The 18,756-nt window shown below is 42.9% G+C and overlaps 1 protein-coding gene across 1 annotated transcript; it reads left to right on the top strand.

Moving 5' to 3' along the window:
* Positions 1-2,227: 2,227 nt before the first annotated feature.
* LOC106576847 (growth/differentiation factor 10) lies at positions 2,228-16,951 on the top strand. The gene is made up of 3 exons (XM_014154322.2): positions 2,228-2,733; positions 10,131-11,242; positions 12,089-16,951. The coding sequence occupies exons 1-3, from the start codon at positions 2,469-2,471 to the stop codon at positions 12,278-12,280; spliced, it is 1,569 nt and encodes a 522-aa protein (XP_014009797.1). The 5' UTR covers positions 2,228-2,468; the 3' UTR covers positions 12,281-16,951.
* The last annotated feature ends 1,805 nt before the right edge of the window (positions 16,952-18,756 follow it).

Below are 18,756 nucleotides of genomic sequence, written 5' to 3'. Positions count from 1 at the left end.
ACATACTTCAGGCCCAGGGTAGTAGAGGTAATAGTGGATGAGCACTTTAGTAAAGAAAACAATTATGACAGGTGTGTTGTAATAAAAACGAGTGGTGTCCACTGATTAAGTGCAGTCTTTCTGCATTGTGAGGAGGGAAAACCCAGATACGCACAACGTTTAGGATGAATGACAGGTTGTTTCTTCATGAAAAATAAATTTGGGGTTTAAAATTCAATTAAGCTGCTTTATTTTCGGGGTTTATTGAAGGCGGGTCATTTTTTACCCTTAGGACAAAGGGGAGTATACAGAATGTTAAGACTGTGTACTCCTCCTCTCACCCTCCCTCTTCTTCTGACTCCTTCCATTTTGGTTGAAGGCAGGTGAACCTACATGCTGCATTTTTATAGTGCTTAAACCTGATTGGTGTGTCTACAATTTAGCAATCATGTGTTTGTGCACCTGATGGCTGTGTTCAACAGATTGGCTCATAGGTGTGGTAATTTGACAGTCAGTGCTTTGGAATGGCACGGAAGTGACATCATGATATACTTCTGTGTCTGATGTATACAAGTGTGTTTAGTGTTTTGCAAATCACTGTGTGTAATGTTTTGTAAATAGTGTGAAGCTGACAATGTGCTTACAGTTGTGCAAATCTAGCCTTGTGTTTTGCTCCTTGAGTGTAAGGTTTTGCTAATTGTGGGAAAAGTTACATTTTAGTGTGTAAGCAATTGTAAAAAACTGTAATCAATGATCTTAGCCTATGATGCTTTTATGAAACCAGGCCCAAGTCATTTCTATTTATCTGGTTGACAGTGTCAGAGTAGCCACACATTTTGGTCGTTTGTGTAGTATTCAAAAATATTCTGATTATGTCTCCTAAATATTCTGATTATGTAGGCCTAAATGATGTAGAATTGCATGTGTGTAAATCATAACAAAGTTTCTGCTGAACTGTATGCCACTAGGCAAACGTGTGTGTGTGCGTGTGTGTGTGTGTGTGGGGGGGGGGGGGGGGGGGCTGTGTGAGAATTTGGGCTAGACTATGAGGTCCCTCAGGTTGGGGGTTCTGCAGTATGCTGATATAGGTCTGAAGTCCTGGAGTGGGGGGAATGTATGTTGTGTGTTAGGGTTACAATTAGGGTTATGGGTTAGGTTTAGGGTTAGGAATTAAGGTTAGGTTTAGGGTTTTGGGGTTACTGGTTAAGATTAAGGGTTAGGTTTAGAATTAGAGGGTTAGGGTTAGGGTTAGGGTTAGGGAAAAAGGGACTTTGAATGGGAATCAATTGTTTGGTCCACACAAGGATAGTAAAAAAATGTGTGTGTGGGTGTGAGTTTGGGTGTGTGTGGTGACAGAGGGTGACCTGAGAGGCCGGGCTAGTTACAGCCTCTCTGCTGGAGACCGCCGGTCTCACAGAACTAGCATTGTTGGCATGGAGCTGCAGACAGACACACACAGAGACAGACACACACACACATACACACACATACACACACAATAACACCCGAGGTGGCAAGACCATTGGTAGAGTCATGTTCTGAATCCCATTTATAAAATGCGAGTTCCCTCCTCTCTTCTCACAGCCTCTCTGTAACACTCCACTTCTCAATAACACACTCATTGTGCTCTCTTTCTCTCAGACACACACAAACACACACACACACACACACACACACACACACACACACACACACACACACACACACACACACACACACACACACACACACACACACACACACACACACACACACACACACACACACACACACACACACACACACACACACACCATTCATAATAAGCCATGGTTGGTTAATACCCAGACTGTTATTGTAGGTGTAGTTCACTAATCATTTGTGACTGAATTGCAATCAAAAGCAATTGTTGTGATGCTATTTGAAACAGAAATGTTGACAACATAACTCAACAATATTTGTTATGACACATTTAACAAATATCAATAAAACACCAACAGCATATCAATCGTCGTCATCGTCCAGTTTTATTAATAACATATTTGGATTGTTACATTTTTGTGAGTTTGAAATACTTGCTTTAAGATGGAACAGTGTGTGTGTGTGTGTGTGTGTGTGTGTGTGTGTGTGTGTGTGTGTGTGTGTGTGTGTGTGTGTGTGTGTGTGTGTGTGTGTGTGTGTGTGTGTGTGTGTGTGTGTGAGAGAGAGAGAGAGAGAGAGACGGGAATAACAAACTGGTACTGTAGTGTGTGAGTTCTCTCATTGGCTGCAGAAGTGGACGTCAGCACCTTTCACTACTCCAGTGTTACCCCTCTCACCTCTGGCTGTAAAGGAGAAACAAGTGTTAAAGTAGCTCTGAGGAGCGCAAACTAACCTCCAGCAACCACACGGTCTGCCGCGCATAAAAGAGGAGTAAAAGCGGACGCCTTTATCACAGACACTTTATTACAAGTCATTCCTCAGATGCGCGTTTTCTCCCTTGCGTAAAGGATTTTGTGTTTGGTTCTGAAATGGCAGTCTGGTTCGAGTTTACCGCGCACATGCTTTTTCTAATGCTAGGTTGTTGTCTTGGAGCTTTGGAGGGTCGGACCTCGAGCCGAACCCCATGGGGCTTGCAGGGACAGGGCAGCGATGGAACCGATTCTCCATTTGACCGAGACAAAGCTAATCAGGATGTGGTCTCACAGCACATGTACAGGCTGTATGAGAAATACAACAGAGATCTGAAACGACTCAGAGAGGGAAACACTGTCAGAAGTTTCAGAGCCAGCCAAGGTGAGTGTAGCTGTGGTATAGCTGTCTATGATGCTGGACAGGGAAATGAATGTCGATAAATTAGTAATATCCTCAACTCTGATATGCTTCCTAATTTCTTGAGATGCACATACGTTGCGGACTATGTCTGTTCTCATAGGGAAAGGCGATGATGAGATAGGCATGGAGAGAAACGCAACGTGCATAGGCGGTGCCTTCACTCACCAAGTTATGATGAATTTATGGTTATATTATATAACAACCGAAAGGTCCTTATGTTTTTCAATAATATCAATTATGTACTGCCCCCCCCCCCCCCCCCCCTTTCTAGTAGGCAACCTAATTAATTGAAATAGCCAACAGCGGGCTGAAAAAAGCGGACGCATGTGGTCAGACACCCCAAATAGGTAGGATTGTTTTGGAACCGTCTGAGAATGCCACAGTGCTTTTTATGACGCACTTGGGCAGATCTGTATGTGTCGCTTCAGCTGTAGTGTGGTCCTGCCACGGCAGACGCGCAACAATGTGTGTAGAATTCGCCCCCAAGTGGAGCCCAGCTGCCGCGCTGGCCGCGACAACAATGCGGTAACTAGGAGACAGGGGGACACCAATAATGCACCATATCTATTTTCCTAAAGAGGCCACTGTATCCTGGGCTGGAGTATGAAGGCTTAGCACGCAGTGTTGCCATTTTCCTGTGGTGTTTTTTTAATAAACAAAACAGACCCACATTGACTTTTGTTTAATTTATTTAACCTTTATTTTATCAGGGAGTCATCCTGAGACCAAGGTCTCTTTTACAGAGGATCCCTGAATTAACTAAATTACAGAAAATACACACATCAATGTAAATACAAAATGCATGCAGAAATTACATGGTCATAAAAATCAAGCACATTCATCAGTAAACTGGTCCTCAATCAGCCTTCTGAATTGCCCTAGAGGCACCAAAACATCAAATTTAAGAACATTTTGAAGATTGTTCCACACATTCGGTGCAAGAAAACGAAAAGCTGATTTACCTAAATCCCTGAGACCTGGTGTGGTAACTCATATGTCTAAAGTTTAGTAAAGATGTTAGGTACAGTGAGACTTTTTGTAAAAGGGGTTTATAAATGAAAACATAGCAATGTATCAACCTATGTGACATCAAGGAGGGCCAACCACATTTCTGGTAGAGAATGCAGTGATGAGTTGTCACAAGCGTCGTAGTGATCAGACCAAACTGCAGCGGGAATGTGAAACGTCTTCTTTTATTGAAGAAAAGAAACAAACGCTTGAACAAAACAACGCCGAAAAACAGTCCTGTAAGGTACTATAGACTATACAAAGAACAACTACCCACAAAACCCATGGAAAAACACCCCTACTAAATAGGACCTTCAATTAGAGGCAATGAGGAACAGCTGCCTCCAATTGAAGGTCAGCCCAATTAACTAAACATAGAAATATAAGAACTAGAACGAACATAGAAATATATTAACATAACCCCAAAAAACCTGAAACACACAAAACAAACACACCCCTGCAACTACAATAACAAAATGACACCTTTTCTGGTCAGGACGTGACACGAGTACAAAAATTGTCACACTTAATAAAGCGCAGTGTGCTATGATAAACTGCATCTATAGAAGAAACCCATTTTTATTCTCAGCTTCATAACTAACTCATCAATATGCTTTTTAAAAGACAGCTTTTCATCTATCCAGATGCCCAGATATTTGTAAGCAGGGACAAGATCATTATGGACGTATGCTTAAATCAGTTATTTTTATGTTCTCTAGAGAACAACATATACTTAGTTTTACCTACATTCAATACTAATTTCAGGTCAATAAAGTTTTTCTATAGTAAAATGAAGACAAAACTGTTCAACCGTGGGGGTAATAGCATACACAACAGTATCATCAGCATACAAGTGCACGTACAATTTTTTTACAGACAAAATTGTTAATGCAAACAGCAAAAAGTACAGGACCCAGAATCAACCCTTGTGCGACGCCTTTCGCAATATCCAGGAAACCTGATTTAACACCATCAGTAGATACACATTGAGTTCTATCTGTCAAGTCATTTTTAAACCAGCTACATGCAGCCTGGTCTAGGCCAATTGAGGAATATAGAATAATAGTGAAGACATCAAAACTATGAAATAAAACATATGGAATCATGTAGTAACCAAAACAGTGTTTATATTTTATATTTGAGATTCTTCAAATAGCAACCCTTTGCCTTGATGACAGCTTTGCACACTCTTGGCATTCTCTGAACCAGCTTCACCTGGAATGCTTTTCCAAAAGTCTTGAAGGAGTTCCCACATATGATGAGAACTTGTTGGCTGCTTTTCCTTCACTCTGCGGTCCGACTCATCCCAAACCATCTCAATTTGGTTGAGGTCGGGGGATTGTGGAGGCCAGGTCATCTGATGCACTCTCCTTCTTAGTAAAATAGCCCTTACACAGCCTGGAGTTGTGTTGGGTCATTGTCCTGTTGAAATACAAATAATAGTCCCACTAAGCACAAACCAGATGGGATGGCGTATCGCTGCAGAATGCTGTGGTAGACATGCTGGTTAAGTGTGCCTTGAATTCTAAATAAATCACAGACAGTGTCAGCAGCAAAGCAGCCCCACACCATAAAACCTTGGATTATCTAAGCATTTGTATTTCCCACCGTAAAGTATGGAGGAGGCTCCATACTTTACGGTGGGAAAACACATGCGTAGGTCATCCGTTCACCCGCACTGCGTCTCACAAAGACACAGCGGTTGGAGCCAAAAATCTCCAATTTGGACTCCAGACCAAAGGACAAATTTCCACCGGTCTGATGTCCATTGCTCATGTTTCTTGGCCCAAGAAAGTCTCTTCTTATTAGTAGTGGTTTCTTTGCAGCAATTCGACCATGAAGGCCTGATTCACACAGTCTCCTCTGAATAGTTGATGTTGAGATGTGTCTGTTACTTGAACTCTGTGAAGCATTTATTTGGGCTGCATTTTCTGAGGCTGCATTTTCTAAGGAACTTATCCTCTGCAGCAGAGGTAACTCTGGGTCTTCCTTTCCTGTGGCGGTCCTCATGAGAGCCAGTTTCATCATAGCGCTTGATGGTTTTTGCGACTGCAAATTTTCCGTATTGACTGACCTTAATGTCTTAAAGTAATGATGGACTGTCGTTTCGCTTTGCTTATTTGAGCTGTTCTTGCCATAATATGGACTTAGTCTTTTACCAAATAGGGCTATCTTCTGATTACCCCCTTACCTTGTCACAACACAACTGATTGTCTCAAATGCAATAAGGATAGAAATTCCATAAATCAACTTTTAAGAAGGCACACCTGTTAATTGAAATGCATTCCAGGTGACTACCTCATGAAGCTGGTTGAGAGAATGCCAAGAGGTTGCAAAGCTGTCATCAAGGCAAATTGTGGCTTTTTGAAGAATCTCAAATATAAAATATATTTAGATTTGTTTAACACTTTTTTGGTTACTACATGATTCCATATGTGTTATTTCATAGTTGTGATGTCTTCACTATTATTCTACAATGTAGAAAATAGAAAAACCCTTGAATGAGTAGCTGTTCTAAAACTTTTGACCTGTAGTGTATATGGCCACTCCTCTCCCTTTCTAGAATCTGTCACATCTAAATACATTAGAATATTGTACTTCAATGTCTTTATCAGATACAGAACCATTTAACCATGTTTCAGAGAGAACTAGAATGTCAGGACACGAGTCCTGTACCCAAATGTCTATTTTTTTAATAATACTTCGCACATTTAGGTGCATTAGCCCAAGCCCCTTCCGAGATTTAAAGTCAGAGGGGGTATTCAGCTCATTCCCATAAGAGCTAACAGGCATTGGGTCACGCGCAGCTATTCGTTGAATGAGCTGAGACTTTGCCAAGGTCCCGGGCCAACCACGTGAGAGCAGAGTAGTCTGAGTATTTGACAAACCTCCCTTAATTCGCTGGATGCAGTGGCTGGGGCGGGAACTGGGAGAGCAGTGTTGGCAGAGCTCAGTCTACCTGGATGAAGATCCCGTCAAAGGAGTGGAGCTGCTGCAGGGGATCGGAGTGGCTGCTGGTGCTCAGTTCTGGGTGTGCACAGGAGGCCTTGGTGTGCCTCCTGTTGCAGGGTTGGGGCTGCCATGTGGGGCAGGAGTGTCCCAGGCCTGTCCAGGGCATGGGAGTAGGGAGGGTAACCAAAACTAGTCTGAGAGGGAGGTTGTGGGGGTAAGGTATGGAGGGCAGTGTGGCTGGCAAAGCTCCAAACTCTCAGCATATGAGGGCTGATGATGTGAATGATACATGGTGTGGACTGCATCATGTGGTGCACTACCCTCAACAGTGTTTTGCCAGACCCTAGGGTAGTGGTCGGTGCTGGGTTGAGCTGGGCTGAGTTGAGGTGGGCCGGGTCTGGTAGAGCTGTGCTGAGGCGGGCCAGGTCTGGTTGAGCTGTGCTTTGATGAGCCAGTTCTGGTAGAGATGTGCTGTGATGGTTCAGGTCTAGTAGAGTTGTGATGGGCCGGTTCTGGTTGAGCTGTGCTGCGACGGACCTGGTCTGGTAGAGCAGTGCTGAGGCGGGCCTGGTCTGGTAGCATGGGAGGGAGGTTGTAGGGAGAATGGAAGAGGGTAGTGTGGAGGGCAGTGTGGCCAGCAATGCTCCAAACTCTGCATGGGGCCTCTTTGACTGTGTATGGCTTGGGCATAGTTCAGTGTATCTGCATGCAGTTCCTGGGAAAGAAGTGGTGGAGGGTGGTGTAGGGGGGCAGTGTTGCTGGCTGTTCTCCGGTCTCTGTTTGGCACCACCGGGTGCAGGTCTAAAGGAGCATCTCATTTGTCTCAGGGAGTTGGTGGCTGGTCTGCTGCTCCTGTGGGGTGAGGTGGACTGGCCACCCAGAGCAACATCCTTTAATGGCCTAGCGAAGGTGGGGACTACCTCTGTACAGGTGTACATTGTCATAAAGACAGTCATAAATCTCTCCTTTGGAGCAAGGTAGATATTACTGTCTTTGCAAGCGGGAAGATGGTGGAGGCCTCTCTATCACTCCCCTTAGTGATGTGGGCACCCTCTGCTGTTTGGCACACAGGTCAGTGGTCCCAGTGTGAATGATGATATGGCTTGGAGAGCTAAGCTGGGCCACAGTCAAGAGCTCCATAGCTCTCTCTGTTGTTGGGCACTTTGACACCTTTTTATTTGGGAAAAGTTTATTCTCTAATTTAATCATTCCATTTGAGTCCATCATTAATATTATGACTGGTTTCTCATCAGGTCTATGGAGGTTGGCAGGAGTGATGGGAGTAATTGCAGGCCGTGAGATGGGGATGGAGGTGGTCAGCTGGGTTGGTGCATTGGTTGGGTTGGTCGGTTGGTTGGGTTCGTTGGTGGGTTCTGATTCAGCTGTTGGCCTGGTCCTGGGTTTTTGTGGGACTCTTTGTAGAGTGGATGGTGGTGGCTGAGAAATTCCTGCCTTAGTTCATATAGCTCTTTCTGCAGGTTGTGCATGTGGCACCAGCCAGTTGACTGTACCGGATAGTTCCTCTCTAAGGCTGCACACTTGCATCCTGAGAGCCTAAACATCCTGACAGCCTAACTGTCTTCCTCAACATTTTCATTGCACACTGCAGCTCCCGGATTCCATCCCTATGCTGATGCACCAGGCTGATATCCTCCTTTATAAGATGCTGTGGTACTGCAGGTGTCGCGTGTGAGAGAGGCGTGCTCAGGGCTGTGTCTCCTGCAGGCGAGGGAGGGAGAGGGACACTGGGGACTACATACTGGAGCACAGAGGGAGTGGAGGATGTTGTAGGTAGTGACAGTGGAGAGGTTTTAAGTTCAGCAACAAAAGGTTTTATTTAGTCGAACTAGTGGACAAATTGATCCAGACTGGCCTCCGAAACTTGAACTATCACAGTGCTGTTATTATATATATATCAATGTTACATTTGGGGGTGGAATCAATATACAGTTGCCTCATTGTTCTGTTTTCTGACATTTTAAGATCATTGTTGGTCTTGTGGAGAGCTGTGTGCCAAGTATTAGGATCGTGAGAAGGTCTCCTTTTACTCCCTTGTTCGCTTTTAGGATGAAGTCCGCCCTCAGAGTCTCTGGAGATTCCCTTAGCAATTTCTTTTCGATTTTTTTCTCAGGATACGTGATGGCAAGGTCTCTGAAATAATGCTTAGAGAATGCATCCATCTTCATCTCCATGTTGACCTCTTTAAACAATGCACGCTTCTCTAGAATTATGTGCGTGTTCCCCTTGATGAACGCAATTATTTAAATAATACACCTATAGATAAATTCACTTTGCATTTTTATGAACAATGAAACAACACATTACACATAAATTAAGATACTTTCTCAATGTTCAAAATGTTTCACCGCTTCAACCTCCTTTCCAAGTGCTCTTTTGCTTGTTTTTTTTTGGTTCATCTGAATGCTTGTTTCCCTATCAAGCCTGAACTATCCTCCAGAAATCCCTTAGAAATCCTTCCACTTTCTCCCTCTGCTGGTTTTGTGTTTGTTTATCTATGTCCTAATTCTTGTTGTTGTCCTTTATGGGGGGTTTATAGTCCTCCTATCCCATTCCTTCCTTGGGTTCGCCTGATGATTCAGCAGTTCAGTCTTGCAAGAACCAAGTCGATCAGTCTCTCAAAATCTCTCCAAACCATTTGCACAAAAGAACATTCCTCTAGATGAGCAGAACACAGCAATGCACTAAAATAACGAAACTGTTCACATATAATATAAAAATTTCAATTTAAGGAGGAGCTCTTCTTAAGTGGTTATCAGATAGCATATCATAACACATGTTTTTTTTTTTTTTTTACTGCAGAAGCCATGTAATCTAAGGAGAGATGTAAGGGAGTTTTGACAACAACAAGAGATCTGTAAAAACATTAGGTTAGTGTCTTGGTGCGGGGCAGACAGTGTTGACTGTATTAGTGGCTTAGGGGAAGCTTTGGGGGGAAACTGAAATAAGCGTTTCCATATGCCTGAGGCTGGATACAGAGTAATGTATATCTCTTAAGTCACTCCATACATCCGCAGACGCATATACAATGGACAATACGTCTGCTGTTTGCCTAGTGTACATCATGAATATGTTACTCATGCCTCCCTCCCCCCACTCCTCTGCACCCTTCTCCCTCCCTCACTCACTCCCCCTCTCCTCTACTCTCCTCTTCTCTCTCCCCATCACCCTCTCCCTCTCCTTCCCCATCTCCCTAACTCTTCCCCTCTCCTATCCTCTCCTATAACAGCCAGAGAACAATGGGTTCCCGCTCCAGAGTCTGGGTCCACTCAAGGTTTCTTCCCACCTAGGGAATCACTGTGCCTCTGCCTGCTCTTTAGGTGTTAAGGCCTGGGTCACTGTGAAAGACTCTCTGAAGTAACACATTTCTCCCCCTGTAGACTCGTCTGACCAGAGGACGTTTTACCATCTGAACCTGACGTCTCTCCAGGACTCAGAGCTCATCCTCTCTGCCACGTTTCACTTCTTGTTCGACCGGTGCCCACGGCCAAGGGCCTGGTTCAGCAAACGCTTAAAAATCCCGGCCTGTCGCTCTCTACACCTCCACCCTGCTCCCTCCATCCACCTCTTCATTCACTCCAACCCCTCTGGGTCAGGGTTCAATCCAGGGTCGCAGGCGTCATTGCTAGGCAACGTGACATTTCATCCTAACCAGAGAGGGTTGTGGCAGATGCAGGACGTGACTGTGGCGATAAAGGAGGCCAGGAAAAAAGGCAGCCATTTTGTGTCAGTGGAACTGGACTTTGGGCTGCAGTACCACAGACAGCCAGAGGACACGCTGTCGGGGGCCAGTCTACCTTATTTGTTGATGTATGCAGACGACCATGCGCTAGATGAGCCCAACAGTGTGGCACAGACTTTACAGAGGTATGGCCCTGAGGCTGAGGTGAAGGAAAAGACTTCTCACCCTTCTCTTCTTCCCCCTAAACAGGGGTCAAAGGGTCGTGTGAGAAGGGGGGTACCATCCCGCCCAGACTCCATCCAGAACAACGAGCTACCAGAGGTGGAGTACAGGCCTAGCGGATCCAGGAAAGAGGACCTGTTTGAAACCGCCTACCACACCCTGAAACCTATCAATCCCAAGCCAGGGAGGAAGGAGAGGACGAGGAACGGCCAGGACGGAGAGGAAGAAGTGAAACATGGAGAGAGGGATAGAGGGAGTCAATCGCCAGTTCTGAGCTTGGACGAGAGGACCCAAAAGAAGAGCAGCGATGGAGGAAGTAGGTTGCAAGACAACAGTGAGGGAAGGAGTGATGGAAGAAACGATAGAGGGAAGGCAGGAGGAAGTAAGTCTCCAATGCTGAGTTTTGATGAGTGGACGATGCGTAAGGCGAAGAAGAGACAGTGGGGATCGGAGCCCCAGATTAGGAGCTGCTCTAGGCGGACACTCAGGGTGGACTTTGCCGACATCGGCTGGAGTGAGTGGGTCCTGGCGCCTAAAGCCTTCGATGCCTACTACTGCGCTGGAACCTGTGGGTTCCCCATGACCAAGGTAAAGACTAAGACTAGCTGGATTTGAACCCATGTGAAATCCAGTCTTTGGTAGCCTTCTGAGCTAAAGACTAGTCTCGATACATATGGCCAATGTTAGAGCACAGAGCAGAGCTTATGTAAGGCAGAGAGGATACCCTCACATGACAGGGGAGAATGTTTTAATGGTTCTCAATTTAGAACTGCTCCATTGCTCCCAGTCTGATGATATGTCTACAACATGTATAAAATAGTATAAATCAGTAGATACATTACTGGCCAGTGTGGACACACTTACATGTATGTTATGTTTTCCTACTTGCACTTTATTCAATTAATAACCATTGTGCTAGTCTTCCTTCTTTAAAAAAAATACAGATTAAACTTAATGTAATTTTTCCTGTTGAATTATTACAGGCATTGCCAGTTTTATTACAGGCATTGCCTCTACCAACATGTTCATAATAACTCAATTGCCTCAACTAACCTGTGCCCCCGCACATTGACTGTACAGTATATAGCCTCGATACTATCATTTTATTGTTGCTCTTTAAATATTTGTTATTTTAAAATGTTCTAATTTATTTTTTACTTCAGTTTATTTTAGTAAATACTTTCTTAAGACTTATTTTTATTAAAACTGCATTGTTGGTTAAGGGCTTGTAAGTAAGCATTTCACTGTAAGGTCTAAAGCTCTTGTATTCAGCGCATGTGACAAATAAAATTTGATTTGATTTGAAGTTACAATGCTGCAACCTCTCTCTCTCTCTCTCTCTCTCTCCTCTCTCTCTCTCTCTCTCTCTCTCTCTCTCTCTTTCTCTACCTCACTGGCTCTTCCCATTCTCTCTCCATTGCTTCTCTCTCCCAGGTGCTGCATCCCTCTAACCATGCAACCATCCAGAGTATAGTCCGTGCGGTTGGGATCGTTCCAGGGGTCCCAGAGCCCTGCTGTGTCCCAGAGAAGATGAGCCCTCTGGTGGTTCTCTACCAGGACCAGGGAGGTAACCTGGTGCTCAAGGTCTACCCCAGCATGTCTGTGGAGAGCTGTGCCTGCAGATAGACCCAGAGGACAGAGGGGAACAATGTTGGACAAAACAGGATGGAATGGCAGGAATTTAAAAGGACAAAAAAGGGAAGTAAAAAAGACAGAGATATATTCATAAAAGGACAGATGAGTTGAAGTGTCTGTCCATCTCTTCGTCCCTTGTATCCCTCAGGCGTTTGACACTGAGATAGTTGAACGTAAAGAAGCGTTGAAGAAGCACATTATCTGTTGTTGCAGCACCAGTCATGTCGTCCAGTAGCAGTAGACACACACCACCACAATATTCTCCACATCTACCATACGCTCGACAAAGCAGCATCACCACTTCAAGGACTACAGGTACCCAAACAACAGAAAATGAAAACAAGGGTTTCTTATTGGACAAGTTCAGATAGTACCACCCTGCTTCGCTCTGTTTCAGACAATATTTTATGGTCCATGCCTACTGAGCAGGAACCTGGATCCTCATTCACTAATACTGAACATACTGTACTGTACATCCCTATACTTACCCCTATCTGAACAATGCACAAAGGGATGGAGCTCATGTTTTGTGTTCATGTTTTTTTTGTTCATTCACCTAGATTCATTGGTCGCTCAAGCTAGAATTAAGGTTAAATACCTCAGTGTTCTATATAGGCAGCTTACAAAGTACATGTATTAAATACACAGAACGCCTTAAAACAGATGCATTCTTGTGGCACTATAAGGTTAAGCATACTGTACGTATCATAAGTATTTGTTTGAGGGACGTTTGTGTTATGTTGTAAAAATGTTATTATAAAGTTTTTTTCTACTACTAAAACTACCCTCAAGTGAATCATAAAGAAGAAGAATTAATTTGTCTTTTTATTCCCTCCTTAATAATATTTTCAAGCCTGCTATGTATAAGTGGAAGAAGAAAGCCAGAAATATTTTCCTATATTGTATGTGAGAGTATTTTGAAATTAATTTGTCTGGGTTACCATATTCTAACATTTTTTTCATGGCTTTGGTGCAATTTTCAGAAGTATGTGGTAGATTTTCACAACTCTTAGTAAAAGCCTCAAAACTGATCAGCCAAAGGCAGATGTTTCAAAACTCTAAGCACATTTTTATTGACCAAGTACAACACAAATTCATAGTCACTTTTTCACCAAATTTAATCAGTGTTTCATCTAGAAATATACTGAGCAAAAATATAAGTGCAACATGCAACAATTTAAATGATTTTACTGAGTTACAGTGTGTATAAGGAAAGCAGTCAATTGAAATGAACTCATTAGGCCCTAATCTATGTATTTCATGACTGGGCAGGGGCGCAACCATGGGTGGGCCTGGGAGGGCATAGGTTCACCCACTTGGGAGCCAGGCCCACCCACTTGGGAGTCAGGCCCAGCCAATCAGAATGAGTTTTTCCCTACAAAAGGTCTTTATTACAGACAGAAATACTCAGTTTCATTGGACGTACTGCCAAATTCTCTAATATGACGTTGGAGGCGGCTTGTGGTAGAGAAATGAACATTCAGTTCTCTGGTAACTGCTCTGGTGGACGTTCCTGCAGTCAGCATGCCAATTACACGCTCACTCAAAACATGAGACAACTGGCAATTTTTTTTACCCCTTTTTCGTGGTAGTCTTGTCCCATCGCTGCAACTCCCGTATGGACTCGGGAGAGGTGAAGGTCGAGAGCCATGCATCCTCTGAAACTCGACCCCGCCAAAAAGCACTGCTTCTTGACACAATGCTCGCTTAACCTGGAAGCCAGCCGCATGTGTCAGAGGAAACATCGTACACCTGGCAACTGAAGTCAGCGTGCACTGCGCCCGGCCACGAAGGGACAAGGACATCCCGGTCGACCAAACCATCCCCAAACCCGGACGATGCTAGACCAATTATGCGCCGCCTCATGGGTATCCCAGTCGCGGCCGGTTGCGACACAGCCTGGGATCAAACCAGGATCTGTAGTGACGCAGCTAGCGCTGCAATGGAGTGCCTTAGACCGCTGCGTCACTCGGGAGGCCCATGATCATGCTCTTTAAAGGATCTTCCCCTTTTTTTCAATTTTCGCCTAAAACGACATATCCAAATCTAACTGCCTATAGCTCATGCCCTGAAGCAAGGATATGCATATTCTTGGTACCATTTGAAAGGAAACTTTGAAGTTTGTGGAAATGTAAAAGGATTGTAGAAAAAACCAACCGTTCTTTTGTCATTTTTTTGTACCGTCATCTTTGAAATGCAAGAGAAAGGCCATCATGTATTATTCCAGCCCAGGTGCAATTTAGATTTTGGCCACTAGATGGCAGTAGTGTATGTGCAAAGTTTTAGACTGATCCAATTAACCGTTGTATTTCTGTTCAAAATTTTGTATCAACACTGCCCAAATGTGCCTAATTTTTTATTAATAACTTTTCATGTTCAAAATTGTGCACTCTCCTCAAACAATAACATGGTATTATTTCACTGTAATAGCTACTGTAAATTGGACAGTGCAGTTAGATAAAAAATAATTTAAGCTGTCTGCCAATATCAGATATGACTATGTCCTGGGAAATGTTCATGTTACTTACAACCTCATGCTACATTAGCCTACATTAGCTCAGCCGTCCCGTGAAAGGGACACTGATCCCTGAAGAAGTTAATCAGCTTCTTAATATGCCACACCTGTCAGGTGGATGGATTATCTTGGCAAATGAGAAATGCTCATTAAGAAATAAGCTTTTTGTGCATATGGAACATTTCTGGGATCTTTTATTTCAGCTTATGAAACATGGGACCAACACTTTACATGTTGTGTTTATATTTTTGTGTGTTTCACATTGCAATACATAGTCAAAGTAATTGCTTTTAAGAAATGTAATGCTCACATTACTTTTGATATGATTCTCTTCTCTTTTGTTAAAACAGATTTTAGTATTACTAAATCCAACTGCCCTTAATTGATGATCACGTTGGTAAACCTACAGATTTTACATGCAAACTGGTTTGTACAGATTTTGAGAGCCACATGTGTCCGTAAAGTAAAAAATATAAAAAGTATGATATACAGGGTATTCAGAAAATATTCAGACCACTTGACTTTTTCCACATTTTGTTATGTTACAGCCTTACTCTAAAAAATCCTTATCAATGTACACACAATACCCGATAATTACAACACGAAAACAGGTTTTATCGAATTTTTTTTAGAAAATAATTGTTGATTTGGAAAGGCACACACCCGTCTAAATAAGGTCACACAGTTGACAGTGCATGTCAGAGCAAAAAACAATCCATGAGGTCAAAATAATTAACCGTAGAGCTCCGAGACAGGATTGTGTGGAGGCACAGATCTGGGGAAGTGTACCAACAAAATTCTGCAGCATTGAAGGTCCCCAAAGAACACAGTGGACCTCCATCATTCTTAGAGCTGGCTGCCCAGCCAAACTGAGCAATCAGGGGAGAAGGGCCTTGGTCAGGGAGGTGACCAAAAACCCGACGGTCACGCTGACAGAGCTCCAGAGTTCCTCTGTAGAGATGGGGGAACCTTCCAGAAGGACAACCCTCTCTGCAGCACTCCACCAATCAGACCTTTATGGTAGAGTACCTAGACAGAAGCCACTACTCAGTAAAATGCACTGCTTTTCCTTCACTCTGCGGTCCAACTCATTCAGAGTGATGGAAAAGCAGCCAACAATTGCTCAGCATATGTGGGAACTCCTTCAAGACTGTTGGAAAATCATTCCTCATGAAGCTGGTTGAGAGAATGCCAAGAGTGTGCAAAGCTGTCATCAAGGCAAAGGGTGGCTACTTTGAAGAATCTGAAATATAAACTATATTTTAATTAGTTTAACAATTGTTTGCTTACTACATGATTCCATATGTGTTATTTCATAGTGTTGATGTCTTTACTATTATTCTACAATGTAGAAAATAGTAAAAATTAAGAAAAACCCTTGAATGAGTAGGTGTGTCCAAACTTTTGACTGGTACTGTATATCCAAAATGATTTCAATCCAGAACTATGTCAGGCTTGGATTCGACTTCCCAAAGGTATTTCCCCAGGTGCATGAACAATGAGGATATTTACGGAGATTTCGATGAGAACCTATGGCCAGATGCTTAAGACAGGCTTAATGCAAACTAGTGCCTTCTGAACATTATGCTGCTTTAATTTCTTTCATTTGTTTATGTTGTGAAAGATGTCTTCAGCGATCACACCTTTGATCCACATGGGATATAAATTATGGAAATTGGATGTTTAGAACATTTTATGGATAGTGCAAGTGTGAAAACAGTGTAATGTACAATACTGTAGCATACTTCATTCAAATGGCAATTTTGAAACATGTATCAACACATTTTTTGCTATTGGATTAACTGGTTGTTAAACTAACAAAATTGAGAAGACATCATTATGTTGTGTTTTGGTGATTAAACAAATGTATTTGGAATCAATGGTTATGTGGTGAAAGATGTCTGCAAACAAAATGAATAAAAAATGAAAGGTTTTGAATGTAAGACTGGCTGCGTTACAAGTGTTACCAGTTTGGAGTTTTGTATGAAGAGTTTTGAAAATTCACCACATACTTGTAAAAATAGTGCCAAAGCAATAAAAAAAGTATTATATTTTAGAAGGAGATATTTGTTTTTGTACATGTGTTTTAAATTATGAAAAAGTTGCCATTATAAGAACTAGAATAAAAAGTAATTTAATCCAACTTTGTCAATGGAATATGTCATTGTTTTTAAATCACTATGTGGTGAAGATAGTGTTGAATGTTTTGAAGCCAGTTATAAAAACAAGACAAAAAACATTAAAGTATCAAACTCTATGTCAAACATGCAAAAACTTCAAGGCCACAGACCTGGCTCGTTGCTATAACGTGCTCCAAGGAGGAAACCATTTTGAACCAGATGCCTCCAGCTGCCCAAAGGGCTCAAACTGTGTCTTAGCAAAGTACTATTTTATACCAAGATTAAATGGAGGTGGAGAGATGGTTTAATCCTTCATTGACAACAGTAAAAGGTTCCTGTACTTATGAATCCTGTCATGTGTGTAACAAATAATGAACGTCCAGCATATTACATTTACCCAAAGCTATGAGAGGGTAAACTTCTCGTTCCAAGGTGAACCCACTTTAACCCAGCTGCCGAGTCTCCAATTTCTTTGCTGGCCAGTGTGTGTGTGTGTGTGTGTGTGTGTGTGTGTGTGTGTGTGTGTGTGTGTGTGTGTGTGTGTGTGTGTGTGTGTGTGTGTGTGTGTGTGTGTGTGTGTGTGTGTCGTGTGTGTGTGTGTGTGTGTGTGTGTGTGTGTGTGTGTGTGTGTGTGTGTGTGTGTGTGTGTGCGCGTGGTGTGTGTGTGTGTGTGATGTGACTGATGTCGCTATGGATCATTGGCGGACACAAGAAACAACCAGGCAGTAATTAAGATGTCATCCACTTGAATTTCAAAAGAAGGAGCATTGCACTTCCCCTCACTACCCATCTGTGCCCCCTTCAAGAGGAGAATACGTTTGAGCGCAGGATGCTCCCCTCAATGGCCTTTTTCCCTTATGGATGATTTCACCCCTCTTGAACTGAGACTCTTGTCAGTCTGTCATTCAGTCCCTAAGACCCTCACAGAGTAAACAGGTTGTCACTATCTGGCTATGAACCATTTGGATTTATTTAGCCTAAGATAGGCTAGCCTACTTACTGTACTTTCTAGTCATCGTTGTTAAATTGGTACAGAGCTAGCTACATGCAAAATACTGGTCATGTAGGCCTAATATAAGAGTTTAACATTTTTCTGTATTCAACTTCAGTATATGAACGTGTGAGAGGTTCATTACCTCGAGATTACAAACTGTAGCCTTGACATTCCCTATGTTGACACACTGATGAGTTCAATGAGGGTAGTAGTGAGATCGTTCAACTAGAAGGAGTTCTCTAAATACCCTGTACCCTACTTTTAAATCATGAGAATTATTTGGGCAATCATCTTTTCACACTAGACCATTTGTGCAAATACAATAATGGTAATAGCATACCATTATGCAAAATATTAGAGTTGTGGCCTACTGAGTTGAAGACAGATTTCAGGTCAGTTCATTATAAAAATGTCCTGTGTCTCTGAACAGCCTCGCGGTCCAGCAGCTGTGCTCTGTTTCCGGCGGTCTGACTCACTTCAGACCAGCAACACAGGGCAGAAATTAAACCCCGACATCAGCTGCAATCAGCATCATGTGTGAAAATCCTGTCGAGCCGTCAGCTTAATATGCAAATGTGGTTCAAAGCCTCAGTTCAGGGAAGAACCACAGTATTCCATTTTTATAAATAAAGTGCAGTTTAGCTGGGAGGGCTAAGGGCAATATTTGGGTTTCCAAATGGAGACTGAACAATTAATGGAGGATATGAAGGCAGCTATTATGAGACTACAGAGGATTTTCTGTGCTCGTCTGAAACGGCTCTTTCCGCAAGTGAATAGAACCCAAGGCGAACCGTCATTCTGCTAATTAGGAGGACTAATATTGTGTGGATTTATATAA

The sequence above is a fragment of the Salmo salar genome, chromosome 18 (assembly GCF_965601325.2).
Source record: "Salmo salar chromosome 18, fSalSal1, whole genome shotgun sequence".
Taxonomy (NCBI): Eukaryota; Metazoa; Chordata; class Actinopteri; order Salmoniformes; family Salmonidae; genus Salmo; species Salmo salar.
This window is presented reverse-complemented; position numbering and strand designations above follow the sequence as displayed.

Bases quoted from the DNA above. Each gene is read 5' to 3' on its own strand.
- LOC106576847 (XM_014154322.2), top strand. From the start codon at position 2,469: ATGGCAGTCTGGTTCGAGTTTACCGCGCACATGCTTTTTCTAATGCTA. The intron at 2,734-10,130 runs GTGAGTGTAGCT...CTCCCCCTGTAG, and splicing joins AAGTTTCAGAGCCAGCCAAG to ACTCGTCTGACCAGAGGACG. The intron at 11,243-12,088 runs GTAAAGACTAAG...TCTCTCTCCCAG, and splicing joins GTGGGTTCCCCATGACCAAG to GTGCTGCATCCCTCTAACCA.